At 42.0% G+C, this 25,085-nt stretch overlaps 1 protein-coding gene across 14 annotated transcripts in view; it reads right to left on the bottom strand.

The window, feature by feature from the left end:
- LOC118393661 (MAP kinase-activating death domain protein) overlaps positions 1 to 25,085 on the bottom strand; it is an 85,242-nt gene that overhangs the window by 42,386 nt on the left and 17,771 nt on the right. For 12 of the 14 annotated variants that reach the window (XM_052461968.1, XM_052461960.1, XM_052461966.1 and 9 more), the window contains exons 2-10: positions 17,448 to 17,665; positions 16,648 to 17,286; positions 14,440 to 14,743; positions 9,593 to 9,724; positions 9,030 to 9,143; positions 8,338 to 8,418; positions 4,177 to 4,233; positions 3,045 to 3,217; positions 1,749 to 1,984 (exon numbers count right to left, since the gene is read on the bottom strand). In XM_052461968.1, coding sequence (XP_052317928.1) covers positions 1,749 to 1,984; positions 3,045 to 3,217; positions 4,177 to 4,233; positions 8,338 to 8,418; positions 9,030 to 9,143; positions 9,593 to 9,724; positions 14,440 to 14,743; positions 16,648 to 17,286; positions 17,448 to 17,506 — 1,795 coding nt within the window. In that variant the 5' untranslated portion in view covers positions 17,507 to 17,665. The remainder of the gene's footprint in view (positions 1 to 1,748; positions 1,985 to 3,044; positions 3,218 to 4,176; positions 4,234 to 8,337; positions 8,419 to 9,029; positions 9,144 to 9,592; positions 9,725 to 14,439; positions 14,744 to 16,647; positions 17,287 to 17,447; positions 17,666 to 25,085) is intronic. The other 2 variants (XM_052461963.1, XM_052461961.1) reach the window with 1 other exon arrangement.

Genomic DNA, 25,085 nt, shown 5'->3' with positions numbered 1-25,085 from the left:
GGTGAAAGCTATGATCCCTTATAGATGTCACCTGTTACATCCACTTCAAATCAGTGTAGATGAAGTGGAGGAGACAGGTTAAAGAAGGATTTTTAAGCCTTGAGACAATTGAGACATGGATTGTGTATGTGTGCCATTCAGAGAGCGAGCGGACAAGACAAAATATTTAAGTGCCTTTGAACGGGGCATGGTAGTAGGTGGCAGGCACACTGGTTTGTGTCAACAACTGCAAAGCTGCTGGGTTTTTGATGCTCAATAGTTTCCTGTGTGTATCAAGAATGGTCCACCACCCAACAACTGTGGGAAGCATTCGAGTCAACATGGGCCAGCATCCCTGTGGAACGCTTGCACACCTTGTAGAGTCCATGCCCCGATGAATTGAGGTTGTTCTGAGGGCAAAAGGGAGTGCAACTCAATATTAGGCAGATGTTCCTAATGTTTTGTACAACTGAGTGTATATTCCCATTTGACCTAAGGAAAGTGCAATAATTGATAGCATAATTAACTTTTTACTTAACCCTTTACACACGTGGAAATTGGCCTATATGGATAGGGCTAAATTGAAATGTTTCTTAGAGAAGAAATATGAAACGCATATACATAACAATTGAACAGTTTGGAGATAATTGTACAACTATTAGACCAAAGGTGAGTACACAACAGTTCACCTGACAAGACTGAATCCAAACATTTACACTGTTGATTTCATGTGCATTTTTTCCATTTACAAACAAACATTGAAAAGGGTTTGAGTGAGAGAACTAAGTGGCCACACACACACCTTTCTAAAGGTTGCACAGTTCCTAAGCAATTTCAAAGCACTTTTATGACTCAAAGAGGAGTCTTCAACTATAAAAAGGTACTTTTTTGAGCTCTCCTGCTGTGATGATCGAGGAACTGTAGCAAGAATACTTGTAGTCGTATCGCCTGGAACACAACCGTGCAGTCACACAAATTACTGTTGTTGTTTACCCAGTCCAAAATGGTCCATTACAAATCGCAATCTGGGTCAGATGTGCATTATTTGAAAGCTTGTTCTATTGCCAACATGACAAGCTAAGTTATAAAATATTATCTTACCGTGTTGGGCTTTCACAAGAGACAGTTTAAGAATTTGTGGTGCGCATAGAAAGGAGTCATTAGTACATTCAGGTGCGTGTGCTGCGGCAAATTTTCTTCACAATAAACAAACATAGGCTCATTCTGATCAGAAACAACCCAGGGTATGACGCCATGTAATCGTGTAACTGTACATCAAACATAGTGACCATAAACATTGACACTGTAGATGATAACTTTTAGAATTTGGAAATGTTAAGTGCGCATTTGGATCGAGTCATCTTAAATTTACACCATCTCCCTCACTCAGACAACCAAAAATGTGCTAAAGTTGCCCAATTACCAGGAGGGATGGGGGCAACTTCAAGTCGCTTGGTGCTCAAGTTCAGAAAGTCTGTCAGTCAAAACCCATACAACGCTGTGAAGCGCAGAGCCAGAGCTGTAACTTCATGTATAGCATGTTACTGCACAGCCACTATGTTCCAATTTAGACAATTAGTGCACAAATCTGCCGTTTTCAACTCGTATATTGGTACGAGTGTAAAGGGCTACACTTCACTTCACACTATGAATATCCCAAGCTAGCAGGAGTATGTTTCGTGTCAGCTCCAAACACAAACACACCAATTGTCAGTCAGTGCATGGTATATGCAGTACAGCAGGTGTGTAGGCTAAGGTAAGGGACTTACTGTTGTGGATCCTCTGAAAGGCCAGGTTGGTGGGGTTGAGAGCCCACTCGCCGTAGTACTCCACGGCCTGGGTGTGCGACAGCTTCTCAGCGAAGCCTGAGCGGCGGGGCCGCGAGGCCAGGAAGGACGTGGCCTGGAAAGCCACCACAGGCCGGGGGAAGAGGCGCAGCGTGCGTGTGTGCATCTGGAAACCCTGGAGCACGTTGGGGGAGTTGAAGAACCGCACCATGGCAACCCTGTTGGAGAAAGAAGGAAAGTTGGGTGTGTTAACACTTCAATTAGTCGTGTTTAAAATTCAAAAAGCTTTCTTGTTTGTCAAATTTACGTACGAGAGACATTTGTTATTGGTATGCGGCTCAAATGAAACACATTGTTTCACATGACATTATGACTGTTGAGTCATATACAACATTGATACAACAGTTGCTCGGATCGGGAGAATAAAGCGCTGCTTTGCATTCTTAACAGCACTATCAAAAGGCACCTGGCCTACTGTTCAGTCATGTGGTCAGGTGCCACAAAGAGGTACTTAGGAAAATTGCAATTGGCTCAGAAAAGGGCAGCACGGCTGGCCCTTGGATGTATACAGAGAGCTAACAATAATATGCATGTCAATCTCTCCTGGGTCAAAGTGGAGGAGAGATTGGCTTCATCACTATGTTCAACACATGTTGAATGCACCGAGCTGTCTGTTTGAACTACTGGCACACAGCTCAGACATCCATACATACCCCACAAGACATGCCACCAGAGGTCTCTTCACAGTCCCCATGTCCAGAACAGACTATGGGAGGCAACCAGGACTACATGGAACTCTAATCCACATCAAGTAACTCATGGAAGCAGTAAAATTTGATTTAAAAACAGATAAAATACACCTTATGGAAAAGCGGGGACTGTGAAGCAACACAAACATAGACACACGCATAGGCACTATACACACATGTACACATTGATTTTGTGTTATAGATATGGGGTAGTAGAGTAGAGGCCTGAGGGCACACAATGTTATGAAATCTGTTATGAATATACTGTAACGTTTTTCAAATGTATAACTGCCTTAATTTTGCAGGACCCCGCACGCACTTCAGATTTGAAGAATTCAAGTGGGAACAGGGGTCAATCCATAAATTGTGCATATGCAAATAGCTCTTCATATCTATAAAATATCTACAGTATTCAGGGACTAAATCAAATGGAGTGTAAGAATTGAAATTCAACCAACCCCACACATTGCCTTGCATGGATAACATGAGATCTAGTTAGAAAGGATAGAGAAACGTTGTTAAGTCTTGCCTGGTGGCCACATCCACAGAGTCCACGTCGTTGCCGTAGATGAGAGGGTTGAACTCTGTGGAGGAGGGCGACGCCTTGTTCTGGCCGGGGGGGAGCAGGGGTAACTCCTGGCCCTCCTGGAACTTCTCCAGGTTCAGAATGGGCTGGGTGTTGAGACTCATGCTGGCCAGGGCCTGGAGCGGGTAGAGGTGAGGAAGGTTTTAATCAACACACTGTCGTGGAGAGATGACGGGGTCACTCGGCCCCACTAGGGTGCACTCTCACCTCAGGCATCAGCTGAAGGGTGGGGCAACAGAATGGTCTCACTAGGACCAGTGTGGAACAGTCTGTTTGGGGTTCAAAACAGAGCAAGGGAGTAGTACAGGGGTTTGGAGACCACAAAATTGGATAAAAATGAGTCCTAACTATTATAATTGATTATCTTTGGTTACCCCTTTATTTGTTAATACTTTTTAATTTAGTATTTTGTTTTTTTAATGTAGTGCTGCTTCATTCTTTTTTGTCTGATTGGTGTAAGTTCTCATTTGAGAATAAATAATTCATAAAACACAAGGACTAAGCCAGGAGGACTCACAATGTGACCGTTATAAGCTGACAGGTGAGAGTGCGGGACAAAATGAGGAAGCCCGTTTCCCAGCAAATGAATCTGAAGAGTGCATGTTTCTGCAGATGCCTGAAATGGGAGCGTCATTTGGGAGAGGTCCGGGGGAAGAAGTAACAGCAGGGGGAATTCACTAGCACTCTGGGATTTCTGCAGACTCATTCAGGGTTTTGCACGATGTTAGCACAGTGGGATCGTTTGATGGCTAGGTCAGTCCTGGACGCAACCTATGTGTTAGAGCAAAAATATGCATATCCACTGTTTGCTTACAGGAACACTCACTGATGAAAAGATAGATGTGCATACATTCCAGCATGCTCAAAGCCAAAACTAAGCAGCCAGTAGTGAGTCTTCAAAAATGACCCATTACGAAATCTCTCTATGCCACCAGTCTGTTACAACATCTCAACAATAGTGTATGACACTTCAGAAAAAAATAATAACAAGCAACAACAGAAATATTGAAGTTTGGTGAGGAAGAATATCCGTGCAAGGAGCAGGGCACATTCCGCAGAAGGAGAAATTAGGAACCTTATTGTCAGAGGAGAAGATCTGCTTTTGGGTGATCACGGTCAACCTAACCAGACACTAGGGAAGGGGGGGAGGAGGGAGGGAGGGGGACAAGAGAGATGCCAGGAAGAGGATCACATGAAAAGGCTGAGCTGACCAATTGCTGAGCAGAATTGAAACGACACATGACAAAAAAAAGGTCAAGATTGGAGGCTGTGTGTCCAATTCCCTTTAAATGGATTCCTTTCCTAATCTCCTCTCAAGCCTGACTACAAAACTGCTGAAAGGACGGGGGTGCTGGAAAGCAACGTGGAAACCTGGACTAGCCAATAAGTGGGCTAGTGGGGAGAAGGTGATGCCTCCATGTTGCTTTCACATACAGTCCTTTCAGCTAAATGGTTGCCAAAGAAGAGAGAAAAGGAAAGGTGCCGATTTAAAGAATTGGGACATAGCCAACGAACAAGAGAAAAAATGAAGTAGAAAAGTAGCGAGAAGAGGTGGTGCATGAGAGAAAGAGAACAAACACATTTACAGAGATCAGACCATGACAGAGACACACAAACAAACATGAGTGAGACAAAACAACACACAAAAAGGAACAGTAATGCACCATACCACACCCAACACAAGTTAGCCACGGTTAGCCTGAAGAGGCTATCAATGGTTACCAACTGGGAGGACAACCGGTGGCTACAATGGAGAGGTGATACTTAAGACACAGAAGGGAGCAGATCTCTTGACAATAACGAAAAACAATTAAAAACCTTTTGGCTCTTTGTTTACTGTCCATACACCCCCCAACTCAAATGATCCCCTCTCTTAACCTGTGAGATGCTGACATACAAATGAGTGTAAAAAATATTACAAACACCTGCTCTTTCCATGACATACAGTTGAAGTCAGAAGTTTACATACACCTTAGCCAACTACAGTTAAACTCAGTTTCACAATTCCTGACATTTAATCCTAGTAAAAACTCCCTGTCTTAGGTCAGTTAGGATCACCACTTCATTTTAAGAACGTGAAATGCCAGAATAATAGCAGAGAGAATTATTTATTTAAGCTTTTATGTCTTTCATCACATTCCCAGTGGTTCAGAAGCTTACATACACTCAATTAGTATTTGGTAGCATTGCCTTTAAATTGTTTAACTTGGGTCAAACATTTCGGGTAGCCTTCCACAAGCTTCCTACAAAAAGTTGGGTGAATTTTGGCCCATTCCTCCTGACAGAGCTGGTGTAACTAAGTCAGGTTTGTAGGCCTCCTTGCTCACGTATGCTTTTTCAGTTCTGCCCACAAATTTCCTATAGGATTGAGGTCAGAGCTTTGTGAGTCCAATACCTTGACTTTGTTGTCCTTAAGGCATTTTGTCACAACTTTCGAAGTATGCTTGCTTGAGATCATTGTCCATTTGGTAGACCCATTTGCAACCAAGCTTTAACTTCCTGACTAATGTCTTGAGATGTTGCTTCAATATATCCACATTATTTTCCACCCTCATGATGCCATCTACTTTGTGAAGTGCACCAGTCCCTCCTGCAGCAAAGCGACCCCGATAACATGATACGGCCACCCCTGTGCTTCACGGTTGGGATGGTGTTCGCCGGCTTACAAGCCTCCCCCCTTTTCCTCCAAGAAAACGATGGTCATTATGGCCAAACAGTTCTATTTTTTTTCATCAGACCAGAGGACATTTTGCACATGGGGAAAATGGCGGTTTTTGGCTTCTTCCTTGCTTAGCATCCTTTCAGGTTATGTCGATGTAGAACTTGTTTTACTGTGGATATAGATACTTTTGTACCGGTTTCGTCCAGCATCAGCAAGGTCCTTTGCTGTTGTTCTAGGATTGATTTGTACTTATCGCACTAAAGTATGTTCATCACTAGGAGACAGAACGTCTCCTTCCTGAGCGGTATGACTGCTGCGTGGTCCCGTGGTGTTTATACTTGCGTACTATTGTTTGTACAGATGAACGTGGTACCCTCAGGCATTTGGAAATCGCTCACAAGGATGAACCAGACTTGTGGAGGTCTACAATTTTTTTCTGAAGTCTTGGCTGATTTATTTTGATTTCCCTGTGATGTCAAGCAAAGAGGCACTGAGTTTGAAGGTAGGCCTTAAAATACATCCACAGGTTCACCTCCAATTGACTCAAATTATGTCAATTAGCCTATCAGAAGCCATGGCATCATTTTCCAATCTGTTTAAAGGCACAGTCAACTTAATGTATGTAAACTGCTGACCCACTGGAATTGTGATACAGTGAATGTGAAATAATCGGTCAGTAAATAATTGTTGTAAAAAATACTTGTGTCATGCACAAAATAGATGTCCTAACAGACTTGCCAAAACTATAGTTTGTTAACAAGAAATTTGTGGAGTGGTTGAAAAACGAGTTTTAATGACACCAACCCAAGTGATGGAAAACTTCCAACTTCAACTGTGGACTGACCATGGTGAATCCAGGTGAAATCTATGATCCTTTATTGATGTCACGTGTTAAATCCACTTGAAATCAGTGTAGATGAAGGTGAGGAGACAGGTTAAAGAAGGATTTTTAAGCATTGAGACAATTGAGACATGGATTGTCTATGTGTGCCATTCAGAGGGTGAATGGGCGAGATAAAATATTTAAGAGTCTTTGAACAGGGTATGGTAGTAGGTGCCAGGCGCACAGGTTTGTGTGTCAAGAGCTGTAAAGCTACTGGGTTTTTCCACAAATGGTCCACCACCCAAACGACATCCAGCCAATCTGACACAACAGTGGGAAGCATTGGAGTCAACATGGCCCAGCATCCCTGTGGAACGCTTTCGACACCTTGTAGAGTCCATGCCCCAATGAATCAAAGTTGTTCTGAGGGCAAAAGGGGGTGCAACTCAATATTAGGAAGGTGTACCTAATGTTCTATACACTCAGTGCATACTAACCCATTCTCTGTGCGGGACTGCAAGGACCTACCCGCTACCACTTGTTTGTTACTGTTTTGGAGAGCTGAGGACTGCTTTAATCCTCAAAACAATAGAACCTATGAAAATTCACCTTTACCCATATCTTTTCACTCAAATGGCATGTTGCTATATCAGATTTTTGGCTCAGCCAACACACAGGTCTATCTTAAATCAATCGCACGCACACTCTGGGATAGGGCCAAGTGTATCACACACAAATACTGCACTGATTCTGATTCAAAGCATATCAACAAACTATGATATGCAGGGATTTTCAACATGATGAGGTATGATTGGAGATTCAAATTGGGGTTAGTGGGTTTGGATGTTAAAAAAAACAACCACTGAATGACACTTGGTGACGAGTTGTGATGCATTTTAACGGTGGTGATGAATTATGCCTCGAACGTTCAAATGTGACATTTGTTTATATGGCGGATTTTATACATTTTGTTGTTCTTTTCATTGAACTTTTCTTCATAAAGCATCTTGTGCTTAATATGCTCTTTAAAAAATCAAATAAACTTGAAAAACAGACGATGACAATGTTGGGTAGGAATAGTTACTGGCAAAATATGCTAATGATAGGCGGGGGTTACTAGATGTTCACTGATAATTCATGGTGGTTTTTAGTTACAATGCTAAACTGATGTGGTACTACAGTGGAATGTGTAATTGGCATTTCACAACATGTGAAGGAGAGGTTTATGAATCAGAACCAGCTTCTAATCTACATATTGTTATTTGGGCTTAGAGGATTTGGTTAGTTCTACTGCTACAGCTGTTACTGAGGTCTCAGGGAGTAAGACCTCAGTATCTGCTTTTACCTCCAAGAGCTAGCGCATGCAAAGAAGAGAGAGACAAAAACAACAAAACAAAAAAACACTTGTTTTCGTTAGGACATTACAGCGCTTAACTCAACAATGCTCCCACGCTATATGCATAGTTAATACATACAGCACGGTGAGAGAACAAGGACACCGATGTGCCTGGAGCAATTCATCAAACCTCTTTTGAAACATATCTAAAACTGAAAGGAGAGAAGTTGATCACTTGAAAACAAATAGTTAACACATATGGTAATATTGCAGGTTTTCTGATGTTATGTAATAAAAACAATTACAAGAGGGTTGAAACAAACAGAGTTAACTGTCGGCAGTGCTAACATACATGCGTCGTGAACGACCACTGGAAATAGTGCTATTCGGGTATGTTGCGACAGGCTATATTTACCTGTTTCAGGTGTTTCTTGAGTTCTGTGGATTCTGGCTCGGGAAGAGGGGGTAGGTGCTCTGCATTGGTGGGTGCTTTGACCTGATGAGCAACAAAGCATGCTTCAATTGTAACATTTTTGCAAAACAGCCATGTACACTACACACTCACAAGTGTACACAAATACCCCTTCAAATGTTCAAAGCATACATCAGTCACCATTACCTACTAAATAGTAGTAGTAGAAGGAGTTTGTCCCTAGAAAGACAGTCTGGGCTGTGGGTGTGTGTTTTAGCACTGAATGCTCTCTGTCTCACAGAGTGGGAGGACTTTTATGTTGAAGTCAGTCTCTGCACAGGTTTGAAATTAGGATGACAAGAGCTAGGTTTTTCCCTCCTGCGTAAAGTCGATATCTAGCCTAACACAATAACGGTCGCAATGAGAGAACTGAACCCCAAATGGGATTTAGCAGTGAAAATAAATACATCTCAAGCAAGTCTAGACTAGTCTCCCAATCAGAGAGAATGCCTTATGGAACTCAAATAGACCTGCAAACGAATAGCATAGACCTGCGAACGAGTAGCATAGACCTGCGAATGAATAGCATAGATCTGCAAAATAAATGACTTAAATGTAAATGTAAATGTAACAGCATAGATCTGCAGAGACCGTGGCAGGGATACTGAAGCGCACCTCCATTTTGGGGCACTTACCTTGTTACAGTCCAGGTCCACGAGCCAAATGTCGTCGGGCATTTTGAAATCGGATTTGTAGAGGAAGAAGCTGGCAGGCACACCTATGATGTAAGGGGTGGGGGCAAGGAGAAGCTACAAAGGAGAGTAGAAAGAACATTTTATGACATCACGATCAGACAAAATCAAAATCAGCACACAAGCAAGAATAGCTCCAATAGGAGGAGCCTCACACCATAGACTAAAGCTAGTGGGCTAGAACTCCACTAGGCATGCATTCAAATCCCAGGTACAACTCCCAACATAATACAGGGACTAATCTCTTCTTCAACAGCTACAATCACAAATCACAAAAAAAGCAATGGATGATAAAATTGGCAAATCGAATCATATAAAAATAGTGAAACGTTCAAAGGCAATCAATTAGGGTGCAGGAATTCCCCCCCAAAATACAAGTGTGCAGAAGTGTATCCCTTAATTTTATTTAAAAAAACTCTGGTTCCAGCTATTAAAAAGCCCACTATTTGTTCTCCCTAATAGTACTACAACTACCAGTACTGCAGTCATTGGTTTGATTGGCGTACCTGTTCAGCGGAGGCCATGCAGGTGGGCAGTAGGGGAATGACAGGGAACATGTACTCCAGGGGGTAGATCATGGCTACAAACGCCATGACACTCATGGTCAGGGCATTGTAGTCCCGCGACTGGAGGACCACCTGGAAGACACAAATCAAAACAAACTATTTGAAGTGCATTTAAACATCTCAATTGTAAATTGATACTTCATACAAGATACTCAATTACATTCAATGACCATCCTAGTTTTATTCCTTCACAATAAGAGATGTAGCATTGACTAGTTGATTCAACAGCCACATACAGACCTAAATATGCTGTTTTCAAAATACAACAGTGACATGTTAAAGCTTGAACAGCGAAAGGATGTGCTTCAAGGGTAACCTGACACAGTTTAGAGTAGTATACAATATATCCTGGACCTCAAAGCCAGTTCCACTGCTCCCCCCATTGTTCCCCTCTAATCAGACACTGATTTAGACCTGGGACACCAGGTGGGTGCAATTAAATATCAGGTAGAACAGAAAAAACAGCAGGCTCCGCACCGTGTAGGGTAAGAGTTGAATCCGAGCTGACAAGGTACAAATCTGTCGTTCTGCCCCTGAACAGGCAGTTAACCCACTGTTCCTAGGCCGTCATTGAAAATAAGAATTTGTTCTTAACTGACTTGCCTAGTTAAATAAAGGTAAAAAAATAAAAAATAATAATAAAATAAAATACGCCTGCTATATATAAAATCAGTGTATGGGTAGTGTGGGACTAGGTCTTCAATAATCCAGTGAGATTGTGAACAACATTTTTGAGTTGGCCATTTAAATCAATATCAAGGGTTGGACATATAATAGGGGTGAGAACGTTTAAATATTTAAACGATATTGGGATCCTTAACGTAAAGAAAAAAACCTAACAGCAATATTATTTTTTCGACAAAATAAAAATCACAGTGCAACTGGCTCGCCTGCTATTTCGTTAATGATGCGAGTGTGTGTTCAGTCTGTTGCATGTAGAATATCCTAGCCTATTCATTGATAGGCCCTGCTTTACTGAAGTTGCAAGACATTGCAAGCCAAGAAATGACGAAATACAGCGTTCCATAGCGAGATACAGCGTTGACTGCTGATAGACAGGCCTAGTGCACAGATCTGACAGTCTGGTTGGTAGCCGACCTGCCTATACTGTGCCCCTCCGCTCTCTCTCTCTGTCCCTCTCTAGCTAACTAGGAAAGATGCGAGTGTTGGTGTTCTTGAAACTACAGCAACTAATCAGCCTCCTTCGTTCCAAGGATACTGGATCTTAGGAGTCGATTCCTAGATGAAAATGTGTTCTTTCTACTAAATGTCTTGGCAATTCACCTTTTTTTAACAAATGATAAAAGTACCTTTTTAGGAGAGTGGTTTGCGCACAGATTGCAAGCATTCAGGCTGCACGCAGGCAGTTTAAAATTATTTGATTGACAGTTCCATAGTGTACCCTTACAGACAAACAAACATGCCGTAGCCGAGACACTTTCAAGGGTATTTGACTGCGGTCCATTGGGAAAATATTCCGCCGGACAAATTTTGAGCACTAAATGCACCAGGGCCTTGCATGAATAGGCCAAGGTGTCCACTGTATGCTATTTATACATACATTCATACATACAGTTTAAGTCAGAAGTTTACAGAAGCTTCTAATAGGCTAATTGACATAATTTGAGTCAATTGGAGGTGAACCTGTGGATGTATTTTAAGGCCTACCTTCGTGCCTCTTTGCTTGACATCACGGGAAAACAAAAGAAATCAGCCAAGACCTCAGAAAAAAATTGTAGACCTCCACAAGTCTGGTTCATCCTTGGGAGCAATTTACAAAACGCCTGAAGGTACCACGTTCATCTGTACAAACAATAGTACGCAAGTATAAACACCATGGGACCACGCAGCCATCATACCGGTCAGGAAGGAGACGCGTTCTGTCTCCTAATGATGAACGTACTTTAGTGCGATAAGTGCAAATCAATCTCAGAACAACAGCAAAGGACCTTGTGAAGATGCTGGACGAAACCGTTACAAAAGTATCTATATCAACTGTAAAACGAGTCCTATATCGACTTAACCTGAAAGGCCGCTAAGCAAAGGAAGGAGCCACTGCTCCAAAACCGCCATAAAAAAGCCAGACTACGGTTTGCAACTGCATATGGGGACAAAGATCATACTTTGTGGAGAAATGTCCTCGTCTGATTAGACAAAAATAGAACTGTTTGGCCATAATGACCATCGTTATGTTTGGAGGAAAAAGGGGGAGGCTTGCAAGCTGAAGAACACCATCCCAACTGTGAAGCACGGGGGTGGCAGCATCATGTTGTGGGGGTGCTTTGCTGCAGTAGGGGCTTGTTGCACTTCACAAAATAGATGGCATCATGAGCTAGGAAAATGATGTGGATATATTGAAGCAACATCTCAAGACATCACTCAGGAAGTTAAAACTTGTTCGCAAATGGACCTTCCAAATGGACAATGACCCCAAGCATACTTGTGGCAAAATGGCTTAAGGACAACAAAGTCAAGGTATTGGAGTAGCCATCACAAAGCCCTGACCTCAATCCCATAGAAAATGTGTGGGCAGAACTGAAAAAGTGTGTGCAAGCAAGGAGGCCTTACAAACCTGACTCAGTTACACCAGCTATGTCAGGAGGAATGGCCCAAAATTCACCCAACTTATTGTGGGAAGCTTGTGGAAGGTTACCCGAAACGTTTGACCCAAGATAAACAATTTAAAGGCAATGCTACCAAATACTAATTGAGTGTATGTAAACTTCTGACCCACTGGGAATGTGATGCAAGAAATAAAAGCTGAAATAAATCACTCTCTACTATTATGCTGACATTTCACATTCTTAAAATAAAGTGGTGATCCTAACTAACCGAAGACAATTTTTACTAGGATCAAATGTCAAGAATTGTGAAAAACTGAGTTTAAATGTATTTGGCTAAGGTGTATGTAAACTTTCTGACATCAACTGTACATATGGAATCACATAGTAACCAAAAGTGATAAATCAAAATATATATTACTTATCAAGAAACACCTGTTAATTGAAATGCATTCCAGGTGACTACCTCATGAAGCTGGTTGAGAATGCCAAGAGTTTTTTAAAATTTGTTAAACTGTTTTTTGGTTACTACATGATTCCATGCGTGTTATTTCATAGTTTTGATGTCTTCACTATTATTCTACAAAGTAGAAAATAGTCAAAATAAAGAAAAACCCTGGAATGAGATGGTGTGTCCAAATATTTGACTGGTACTGTAGATCTGTGTTTTGCCTAATAGGAAGGATTCACTTTAAGGGAGACTTAGCAAGATTATCTTACAATAAGCAGATGAGATGAGCACGATGCAAGACAGCAGAGACGTTTAGCCTCGCGCTTTAACGCTCCTAGACGTTGCGGAAATTGACCCAAATAAATGCTTCACAGAGTTCAAGTAACAGACATCTCAACATCAACTGTTCAGAGGAGAGTGGAATCAGGCCTTCAAGGTCGAATTGCTGCAAAGAAACCACTACTAAAAGGTCACCAATAAGAAGAAGAGATGCAGAGTACGTGAACGGGTGATCTCCACATGTGTAGTTCCCACAGTGAAGCATGTGATGTCAATGATTTATTTAGAAATCAAGGCACTCTTAACCAGCATGGCTACCACAGCATTCTGCAGAAATACGCTTAGTGGGACTATCATTTGTTTTTCAACAGGACAACAATCCAACACATCTCCAGGCTGTGTAAGGGCTATTTAACCAAGAAGGAGTGTGAGGAGTGCTGCATCAGATGACCTGGCCTCCACAATCACCCGACCTCAACCCAATTGAGATGGTTTGGGATGAGCTGGACCGCAGAGTGAAGGAAAAGCAGCAAACAAGTGCTCAGTATTTGTGGGAACTCCTTCAAAACATTTGGAAAAGCATTCCAAGTGAAGCTGGTTCAAAATTATTTCATAGTTGTGATGTCTTCACTATTATTCTACAATGTGATTCCATGTGTTATTTCATAGTTTGACCACTATTATTCTACAATGTAGAAAATAGTCAAAATAAAAACCCTTGACTGAGTAGGTGTCCAACTTTAGATTTTATAACAAAGTAAGAGAAGCTTAGGCCTATCCCCATTAAATAAATTGTAAACAAGAGGGCGTGCTAAACAGCTTTTTTTACACGGCTGTGCTGCGGCCATACGTATGAGGCGGATCAGAGTACCGTAGATCAGCACAGCCGTAAAAAAAAGTGTCATTTTGCACCTCGAGAGTGCACAATTGCTTCTCTATAATGGGTTACTGATTAAATGTAAAAAACTATTTTGACAAATGTATTCATAGGCTACTATTTCATCCCTCCACAAAAATATAGGCCTGGTATCGACATCTATGGCCAGCTGGCCTTTCAATCTATCGGTTAGGTTATCCTGGGTCGCTAAATCTTTTTGTTCTATATCTATGGACACGACCCAGTCACTCATTCTAAATGATCCGCTATTATTCCTTGCTTGTAGCTGCATTTTCTTAAGAGATTCAGTTAAGTAAAATCACAACGTTACTAAAACTATCCTAAAACTACCCAGACCAGAACACTTCAAAACGGCAGGCCTATCCCTACCAAAAATGTGATTCAGCAGGCCTATCCCTACCCAAAATGCAATTATTCTGAGTCGCTGATCACCGACTGCACCAACTGACTGATCCGACAAATCACTTTGTATCCTAAATAACTACTTATTATGATTTGTAGATCAGTCTGCTCAGTTGCAGATTTGAAGCTCTCAAACACGGCTATAAAGTAGTTCTCAGGGTAAACTCCATTCAAAACGTCAGCCCTTTCCCCTAACCTTGTGCTCCAGCAGGATGCAGCTGAGCACCATGAGGCAGGCATCCACACCCAGCAACTCCAGGGGCAGGTGCAGGGGAAAGTCCACCATGGAGAAGCGAGAGTTGTCAGGCAGGGCAAAGGTGAGTGACGGCTGCATCTCGTGGGGCAGCACCTCCACATCTACGCGCCGTTGGCCCGCCACGGGCACCGGAGAGCGCAGGAGGCGGTAGACCCAGGACTCGATCTCCCGCAGGTCAGCCAGCAGCTGGCTGCCCTTCTCCTCAACCAACAGGGCCCCCGTGAACACGCGCCACATGGTGTCCCTGAAGGGAGAATGACAAGTCAGTCAACAAACTAACAATAGACAGTTTAGATACACATGGAGAGGGAAATGGTGTCCCTGACAGGAAACAGTCAACAAATCATATTTCTCAACAGGTGGTAAAAGCAAGCACATCCTGGGAGATAATCCACCCAATCAAACTGTACCACAACTCCACCTGTTTACATAAATTATTCTAATATTGGGCAAGCGCTACATCATCAAAACCTTATAACTACATTTACACAGACAAAGCACCATTCCCTGTGCATTCTACTGTAAGTTGTCATTGTGTAATGAGCAAACAACATGCCGATATAGGCCGCCGATATGTCGACAGCCATCCACTCTGAACGTACACACCCTTACACACAACCTGGCGGCATTAAACCCTCTTTGCAGTTGCCTGGCATCTGTTGGCGAAGGAGGGAGATTAATCATTAGCTCGTCAGAGCTCGCCCTGGGCCACCGCCCACTGCAGCTACTCCCTGAAGGCAGTCAGAGACCTCAATCTGTCAGCCGAGCGCTGTGTGTGTGTGTGTGTGTGTGTGTGTGTGTGTGTGTGTGTGTGTGTGTGTGTGTGTGTGTGTGTGTGTGTGTGTGTGTGTGTGTGTGCATGTCATAGACTTATAGGGAGTGTGGAAGTGTGACTGTGTGAGTGAGTGTTTGTATGTGCGTGTGTGTCTGTCTGTCTGTGTGTGTGTGTGTTGCAGCAGCAACCTGCAACGCAGTAGACTGACACAGTGTTATGTAAGGCAGCACAGCCAGGGCTCTAAAGTGCTCATCAATTTGGACGCATATACAACTTAATATTTTGCTGTACTACCTGGGGTTTTATTATGGGAGCACCAGTGGAACTAAAAGAAAATCTAAAATAAATACATGTCTAAATAGTGTTTCACCGCAACGCTCTTCTCCACACTGCTCAAACAAGAGCAAATAAATAAGTTAAAATTATTAAAATAATAAGTTCCAATTGCAGCCTTATTTTCATTATAATCTCTAAGGAAACATAATAGAACTTGTGTTCTATAGTAACATTAACATTTTGCTTATTGCATGCAAAACTAAATGCTTTTGCATGGGAATGTCTCATATCCTGTGTGTGTAAAGGTGCACACACACAATGTTCTCGGATTTTCATCAATTGCCTTGCATGAACACCAGCTGACAGCAGCATGATAGGCCATGTGCCAGTGTGTATGTGTGTCTTCGAGAGCAGGGGAACCATGCATTTCCTACAGCTTTTGTTAGGAGACCCCACAATAGGGGGCAAGGCAAGGCCATGCTGACTCACTGACACTCCAAGAATTAAAGACCTAATGTAATGAGTGAGGCAATTCCATCTAGTCCATTAAATGTCATGAGTGGGGTTGAAAGGCCATACGAAATTGGTACATTGTCCATTACCGTATTTTCAATAGGTTTTTATTCCCAATTCATTAACTCAATTTCAACTAATTCCTGGATTTCAAAACAATTACTTTTATTTTGAAAAACAAGTAGTTGCGTATTGGAATGTATTTGAGAAAACACAAATACATTCCCACGCATAATAATTGTTTTAACGAATACTTCCAAATACAAATCTTCCAAAATAAGTGCTTACGACTAATACTAAACTAATCTTTTCTTGCTTTCAAATAGAGGTGGACAACCACTTGTGGTTGCAACTGAGCTGGGTGGTTTAAAATAAAAACAGCCTAAATAAAAAACTATTGACCACATACCTTTGAATCACATTTTTGGTAGGGATAGGCCTACGGTTAGAAGTGTTCTAGTCTGGGTAGTTTTAGGATAGTTTTAGCAACGTTGTGATTTTACTCAACTGAATCTCCTGAAAGAAATTATGGAAACCAGGGGGATGCATTGTTTGATAAGCCTGGCACTATGCATAGGTCTAACCTCTGAGTTCCGCGTGGCAGGCCGACGCGCTGGGTCAACCTGTGACTGCAGCAGTCCACCATTCTCTTGAGGATGTACAGGCACTCCCTAAAGGTGGAGAAGAAGGGGTAGTGGCTGATCATGCACAGCGAGGTCAGTGTGCTGTCGCGGTTCCTATTGACCATTTTGCCAGTGCTGCGTTTGTGCCGAGGGGACCTGCCGGCATTTGGCTCACCACCGGGCGGTCCCGGCTCTGTGCCTGGCGTGGACGTGGCGGTTGTGTCGGCACTGGCAGGTGTCGGCAACGTGGAGGCAGTGGGGCAGCCACCGCTGCCATCGGAACCCTCGCTGGTCGCTTCCGCTGTCTGTGCCGCCGTTCCACCACTACCTGCCTTGTCACGGCGGTGCCCCCCACGCTGGAAGGAGCGGTAGAAGTTGACGCAGATGCCGTAGCGCGTGATGCCCGAGTCTTTATCAGTGAGTGCGAATACGAAGGAGGTGTCGTCACGCAGGCTGACCCGGCGCTGCCGGATGCTCTGGCATCCCTCAGGCTGACAGAAGAAGACCACATCCGGGGACAGGGGGAAGTCCGGGTGGTCCTCCAGCGGGTAGCGACGAAGGAGCTGGGGGGTCTGGGACCCGGTATCAGTGCTGGGCTGCCTGGAAGGTAGGATGGAGAGAGAATTGGCATAGAAACAGTATTGTATTTAAAAAAATATGCAAAAATCACAAAAACAAAGGCCTAACAATATAATGTGATGTAGTAGGAATCAGTTTGGGATTGGACCGTTATCTCCCAACCATCCCCACGAAGTCCTCACCTGGCTCCGACCACCACCAGGTAGTCCAGCAGACGGGGGCACATTTTCTTTTTCTCCATCTTTGATTGATGACGTCTTTAAGTCATGGCCACACAGACAGATATCACCTCTCTGGTCAGTCAGCAGCTGTTCAATCACGAAGAGGCAGGGCTAGGTGTAGGAGGAGCATGCAAGACCTTAGTGGTCATTGTGGACATCTGAGAAAAGAATGGGGAAACCTGTAAAACAAGAAAATGTAGTGTGTTACGTCTACGGTTATGGTTTTCAGCTTTATTCGGTCACTAAAACCTTGTTCACACTGGCAGTTTGAAGTGACTCAAATCAAATTTTTTGGCACACACATTTTTCCTGCAGTCTTTAAAAAAAAAATTCACATTTATTTAACCAGGTTGGCCAGTTGAGAACGAGTTCTCATTTACAACTGGGACCTGGCCAAGAAAGCAAAGCAGTGCGACACAAACAACAACACAGAGTTACACATGGCATAAACAAACGTATAGTCAATAACACAATAGAGAGAAGAATAAATATGAAAAACTCCTGCAGTCTGAACAGCCCAAAAGCACATGGAATGGGATATTTCAAGCCACATACGAATCTGATTCCTGGCCATGCGATTTATTCTCTCTCAAGTTTTTAGACTGTTATTTGGCATATTTTGTTGCTTTCTAGCTACTCTGTTGACAGTTTGACGAGAACATGCGGTAGCTAACTAGCTTGTTAATTGTTACCAAACAAATTAGAGAAAGTGCTAGAAAGCTGAAAAACTACCTAGATAGCTAGTTGACTGCTGTGGTCAGCCTAAAAAGACTTGTTTTGATAGAAAGCACGAGCACCGCCAATCAACCTACACCACTGCGCGCACACCCGTCGTTACTCTGAAAACTAGCATAGCCATGTCAGCAAATGACCGCGGTCTGAATACACACAAATGCAATTTGATCAATTGTAACTTACTGTTTGAAAAGTCAGTATTTCAAAACGGATTTGAGCATTAAGGCCTGCTGTGTGAACAAGGCTAAAGTAGCTAGGGTAATTGTAAAAAAAGATTATGGAAATCTATTGCCAAAAAAAAGTGTCGGTAAATTGAAAAAGCAGCTAACCACACAATGCTTATTTGTTTAACACTGTTTTGTAATTCAAGCTTGTCTAGCTAATACTGCTATGACAAGCTTGAACAAGTTTGTTAAAAAATTACTCATTTGAGGTAGTGTGTGCCGTGCACATGCACAGTTTTACGGACTCTACAGAAAGGAGAGTTCCCAGGAGTGTGAAGGTGAACGGAAAGGCTCTGGAGCAACGAACCACCCTTGCTGTCTCTGCCTAGCCGGTTCCCCTCTTTCCACTGGGATTTTCTGCCTCTAACCCTATTACAGGGGCTGAGTCACTGGCTTACTAGGGCTCTTTCTTACCGTCCCTAGGAGGGGTGCATCACTTGAGTGGGTTGAGTCACTGATGTGATCTTCCTGTCTGGGTTGGCGCCCCCCCTTGGGTTGTGCCGTGGCGGAGATATTTGTGGGCTATACTCGGCCATGTCTCAGGATGGTAAGCTGGTGGTTGAAGATATCCCTCTAGTGGTGTGGGGGCTGTGCTTTGGCAGAGTGGGAGGGGTTATATCCTTCCTGTTTAACCCTGTCTGGGGGTGTCATCGGATGGGGCCAGCAGTGTCTCCTGACCCCTCCTGTCTCAGCCTCCAGTATTTATGCTGCAGTAGTTTGTGTGTCAGGGGGCTAGGGTCAGTTTGTTATATCTGGAGTACTTCTCCTGTCCTATCCGGTGTCCTGTGTGAATTTAAGTATGCTCTCTCTAATTCTCTCTTTCTTTCTCTCTCTCCCTCTCTCTCTCAGAGGACCTGAGCCCTAGGACCATGCCTCAGGACTACCTGACATGATGACTCCTTGCTGTCCCCAGTCCACCTGGCCGTGCTGCTGCTCCACTTTCAACTGTTCTGCCTGTGATTATTATTATTTGACCATGCTGGTCATTTATGAACATTTGAACATCTTGGCCATGTTCTGTTATAATCTCCACCCGGCACAGCCAGAAGAGGACTGGCCACCCCACATAGCCTGATTCCTCTCTAGGTTTCTTCCTAGGTTTTGGCCTTTCTATGGAGTTTTTCCTAGCCACCGTGCTTCTACACCTGCATTGCTTGCTGTTTGGGGTTTTAGGCTGGGTTTCTGTACAGCACTTTGAGATATCAGCTGATGTACGAAGGGCTATAAAAATAAATTTTATTTGATTCCCACCCCACCTCAGACAGTGCGGACAATTACCATTGGAAACATGTCCACTCCGGGCAAATATCTTAAGAATCTACGATCAGTTGTCTCTTATGTGACCAACTTTTCAGTTAGTAAGCCTTTATGCATCATTATGATTACAATTTTAGTTTTGTTTGGGGGTGATGAAAAAGCAGCCAGTTAATACAAATGGCTCTCTATTCTATGCAAGTCTTTTTGAACCAGGTGTATTTCTTGGAGCATTGCTATATCAACATGGTTTCTTGCTAGGACATCAAAACAGCTGGAACATTTCATAGGACCGTTTAAGCCTTTCAGATTCCAAGAGAGAATAGCTAGCATTACCATTGTTTAAAATATATATATATATTATTAATGATGTAATTGTTATCTTTAGTGTTAATAACCCCCCGACCCACTTCCCTCCATTCCCTGGTTCACCACCGAAAGGACATCCAGCCAACTTGACACACTGTGGCAAGCATTGGAGTCAACATGGGCCAGCATCCCTGTGGAATGTTTTCAACACCTTGTAGAGTCCCATGCCCTGACAAAATGAGTCTGTTCTGAGAGTAAAAGGGGGTGTAACTCAATATTAGGAAGGTGTTCCTAATGTTTGGTATACTCAGTGCATGTGCTCTATGTATAAAAATAGAAATACATTCTATAATCTAGATATTCACAATAATTAAATCATGGCCTTTAGGCTAAGTCCTAATAATGATCAGTTGTCTCTGTATCTAGGTTAGCAACTACTGTTGCTAGTCAATTAACACTATTGGTAATCACTGTAGAAAGCTAGATGTACTCACCTTTTTATCTAATTTGATTAGTATTAGCTATCAACACTGCACTTTCAAATGGTGAATGCATGACGTTTAGCGCTTATAGACAGCTAGCTAATACAGCAAGAAAGAAATCACATTTCGTTGTGTGAAAAAATATGCAGCCACGGCTATATTACATGAGTGTGTTGATGCTAGCTAATGAAAGTGCTAACAAGTGCTTGATAACTACGTCGCACATGGAAGTATGAATACAAGGAAAACGCACAAACACCAACAGTGGCATTTCTGTGTTGAATCTACACCTCTACTGCAAAATGTGACAATAAGCTCTCCTTCAGGCAATTTCTATACTGAGCCTCCTTTCTGTTGGAGACACTTGTAGGACTTAGGGAGACTTTTCAATAGCGGGTCTCAAAGTAAGCAGCTTAGGGGGCAACGGGGTCCTGTGCGAGAGATCTTCCGGGAATGTAAGCTCCCAGAGCTTGCACTATAGTCCAGCCATCACTCTAACAGGTACTGACAGCAGGCTCAGCAAACAGGAGTAACCATGACCATCCCCCACTGCTGAACCACTTGGATAAGAACCAAATATACCCAAAATTGTATATTTTATGATAAAAATGGTACATTAATACTAGATACCGTTACATTTTGCATTTGACATTTTAGTAATTTAGTAAATGCTCTTATCCAGACCGACTTACAGGAGCAATTATGGTTCAGTGCCTTGCTCATGGGCACGTAGACAGATTTATCAGCTCTTAACCGCTAGGCTACCTGCCGCCCACTTAAGGAACATTTTAAAGATTGGAGGCAGTCTGGGAAGCGTGTCAGTCAACAAGGGTGGTCATTTGAATCAAATGGCTGCCATTTGGATTTCCCTGTACTTAGAATGTTGAAAATGGAACAATACAACTCTACCTTTTTGAATGGGATGTATGGTACACAATACTAAGGCTACCATTACTTATTATGCAAGCACTGTTTTGGAACATGTCATATGTCACTCTAATCCACAGATACAGTATCACACAATATTTTGAAATCATTAGGAGCACGCTGAAATGTTATCCTATCAATTGAGAGATCAAAATATCAACAAAAAAATCTGACTTGGATAGCATTTTGGGCACATTTCTGGACATGTTTTCAAAGGCATCTCAAAGAACACAATCCATTTGATTGTATTAGCATACCACTTACTAATGAAGTTATGGCCAACTCAAATTACAGAACAGTAGGGTTGGGCAGTATTCCAGATTTCCATACAGTTTCTGTACCACACTGTATTACCGAATGTGCACACAAGGGCAGTTATTTGAAAAAAAAAACAGGGTTCTTGGTCCAGAAGGGGATTGAATGTGCCTGCATAACCAAATGCATGTCTTTCGACCTGAGCTGGATATAATTTATTTGACACATCTTAGACTTCTTATAGTTATAAGCAGTGGCGTATACCAGGGTATCGCCCAAGCCTATGGAACAGTAATTTAAGGGGCACATTTCCACCACATTTCTGCATAAAGTTAAGGACACATATACACTGAGTGTATAAAACATTAGGTACACCTGCTCTTTCCATGACAGACTGACCAGTTGAAAGCTATGATCCCTTATTGATGTCACTTGTTAACCTCTTGAAACTAGGGGGCACTATTTTTATTTTTGGAAAAATAACGTTCTCAAAGTAAACCGCCTATTTCTCAGGACCAGATGCTAGAAAATGTATATAATTGACAGCTTAGGATAGAAAACACTTTAAAGTTTCCAAAACTGTAAAAATATTGTCTGTGAGTATAACAGAACTGATATTGCAGGTGAAATCCTGAGAGAAATCCAATCAGGAAGTGACTCTTATTTTGAAACCCCTGTCTTTCTATACATCCCTATTGCCCATTGAAAGGGATATCAACCAGATTCATTTTTCTGTGGCTTCCCTAAGGTGTCTACAGCCTTAAAACGTAGTTTCAGGCCTTTATTTTGAAGAATGAGCGTAAACGACTACATTGCGTCAGTGGCCAGCTGAGGGCTCTCAGAGTGATTCTTGCGTAAAAGACAGAGGTAGTCATTTTACCTCTCGCTCCTACTGAAAAGCCAATTGTCCCGGTTGATATATTATCGAATAGATATTTGAAAAACACCTTGAGGATTGATTATAAAAAACGTTTGCCATGTTTCTGTCGATATTATGGACATAATTTGGAAACATTTTCGGCGTCGTCGTGACCGCTATTTCCAGTGGATTTCTCAACATAACGAGACCAACAAAAGGAGGTTTTGGGTATAAAAAAAATCATATTTATGGAACATAAGGAACATTTGCTGTCTAACTGGGAGTCTCGTCAGTAAAAACATCCGAAGATCATCAAAGGTAAACGGTTAATTTAATTGCTTTTCTGATTTTCGTGACCAAGCTTCCTGCTGCTTGCTGGACATAATGCTATGCTAGGCTATCGATAAACTTAAAGTCTTGCTTTGGCTGTAAAGCATAATTTCAAAATCTGAGATGACAGGGTGATTAACAAAAGGCTGTGTTACACTATATTTCACTTGTGATTTCATGAATATGAATCTTTTCTAGTAATATTTTTTGACCGTTGCGCTATGCTAATTAGTGTAGTTGATGACAATTCTCCCGGATCCGGATGGGTAGTTCCAAGAGGAACCTCTTGGGGCTAGGGGGCAGAATTTTCACTTTTGGATAAATAGCGTGCCCAATTTCAAATTCCTGCTACTCATGCCAAGAATATAAGATATGCATATTATTCATAGATTTGGATAGAAAACACTCTGAAGTTTCTAAAACTGTTTGAATCATGTCTGTGTTTAACAGAACTTATGTAGCAGGCAAAACCCAGAGGACTAACTGTTCAGATTATTTTTTTTTGCCTCTCTCTGTTCCCTGAGTTGTTATTGCCAAGGGATATTTCTTAGGAACCTGTTTTCAGTTCCTACTGCTTCCACTGGATGTCACCGGTCTTTGGAATTTGTTTGAGGTGCAATGAAGAAGTAGGCCAACTAGGAACTGGGTACACTTTTGTGAGTTGCGCAAGACGTGAAAAGTGGCACTGGTTTGTTTTCATTCCTGTATTGAACACAGATTGCCCCGTCTAAAATTTGATCGATTATTAACGTTTAAAAATACCTACAGTTGTATTACAAAAGTAGTTTGAAATATTTTGGCAAAGTTTATAGGCAACTTTTGAAATATTTTGTAGTGACGTTGCGTTTTTTGTAAGATGTTTTTTTCTGGATCAAACTCGCTTTATAAATGGACATTTTGGATATATATGGACGGAATTAATCAAACAAAAGGACAAATTGTGATGTTTATGGGACATATTGGAGTGTCAACAAAAGAAGCTCAAAGGTAATACATGTTTTATATTTTATTTCAGTGTTTTGTGTAGCGCCTGTAGGGTTAAAATATGTGAACTCCTTCGTTTACTGCTGGTGCAGATGGTGCAGGTTATCAGATAATAGCTTCTTATGCTTTTGCCTGAAATAATTTGGCGAAAATAATTTGGCTGGATTCACAACGAGTGTAGCTTTAATTGAGTATCTTACATGTGTGATTTAATGAAAGTTTGCATTTTATAGTATTTTATTTGAATCTGGGGCTCTGCATTTTCCCTGGAAATTGGCCAGTTGAGACATTTGCGTCCCGCCTATCCCTAACTACTTTTAAATCCACTTCAAATCAGTGTACTGTAGATGAAGTGGAGGAGACAGGTTAAATAAAGCCTTGAGACAATTGAGACATGGATTGTGTATTTGTGGAATTCAGAGGGTGAATGGGAAAGACAAAATATTTAAGTGCCTTTGAACAGGGTATAGTAGTAGCTGCCAACAGAAAGGAGGCTCAGTATAGAAATTGCCAGAAGGAGAGCTTATTGTCGCTCTGCAGTAGATGTAAAGGTGTAGATTCAACACAGAAATGCCACTGTTGGTGTTTGTGCGTTTTCCTTGTAATCATACTTCCATGTGTGACGTAGTTATCAAGCACTAGTTAACACTTTCATTTGCTAGCATCAACACACTGATGTACAGTTGAAGTTGGATGTTTACATACACTTAGGTTGGAGTCATTAAAACTAATTTTTCAACCACTCAACAAATGTCTTGTTAACAAACTATAGTTTTGGCAAGTTGGTGAGGACAAAGCAATTTTTCCAAAAATTGTTTACAGACAGATTATTGTACTTATAAATCAAATCAAATTTTATTTGACACATACACATGGTTATAATTCACTGGATCACAATTCCAGTGGGTCAGAAGTTTACATACACCAAGTTGACTGCCTTTAACAGCTTGGAAAATTCCAGAAAATTATGTAATGGCTTTAGAAGCTTCTGATAGGCCAATTGACATCATTTGAGTCAATTGGAGGTGTACCAGTGGATGTATTTCAAGGCCTACCTTCAAACTCAGTACCTCTTTGCGTGACATCATGGGAATATCAAAAGAAATCAACCAAGACCTCACAAAATAAATTGTAGACCTCCACAAGTCTGGTTCATCCTTGGGAGCAATTTACAAACGCCTGAAGGTACCACGTTCATCTGTACAAACAATAGTACGCATGTATAAACACCATGGGACCA

The sequence above is a fragment of the Oncorhynchus keta genome, chromosome 14 (assembly GCF_023373465.1).
Source record: "Oncorhynchus keta strain PuntledgeMale-10-30-2019 chromosome 14, Oket_V2, whole genome shotgun sequence".
NCBI lineage: Eukaryota > Metazoa > Chordata > Actinopteri > Salmoniformes > Salmonidae > Oncorhynchus > Oncorhynchus keta.
This window is presented reverse-complemented; position numbering and strand designations above follow the sequence as displayed.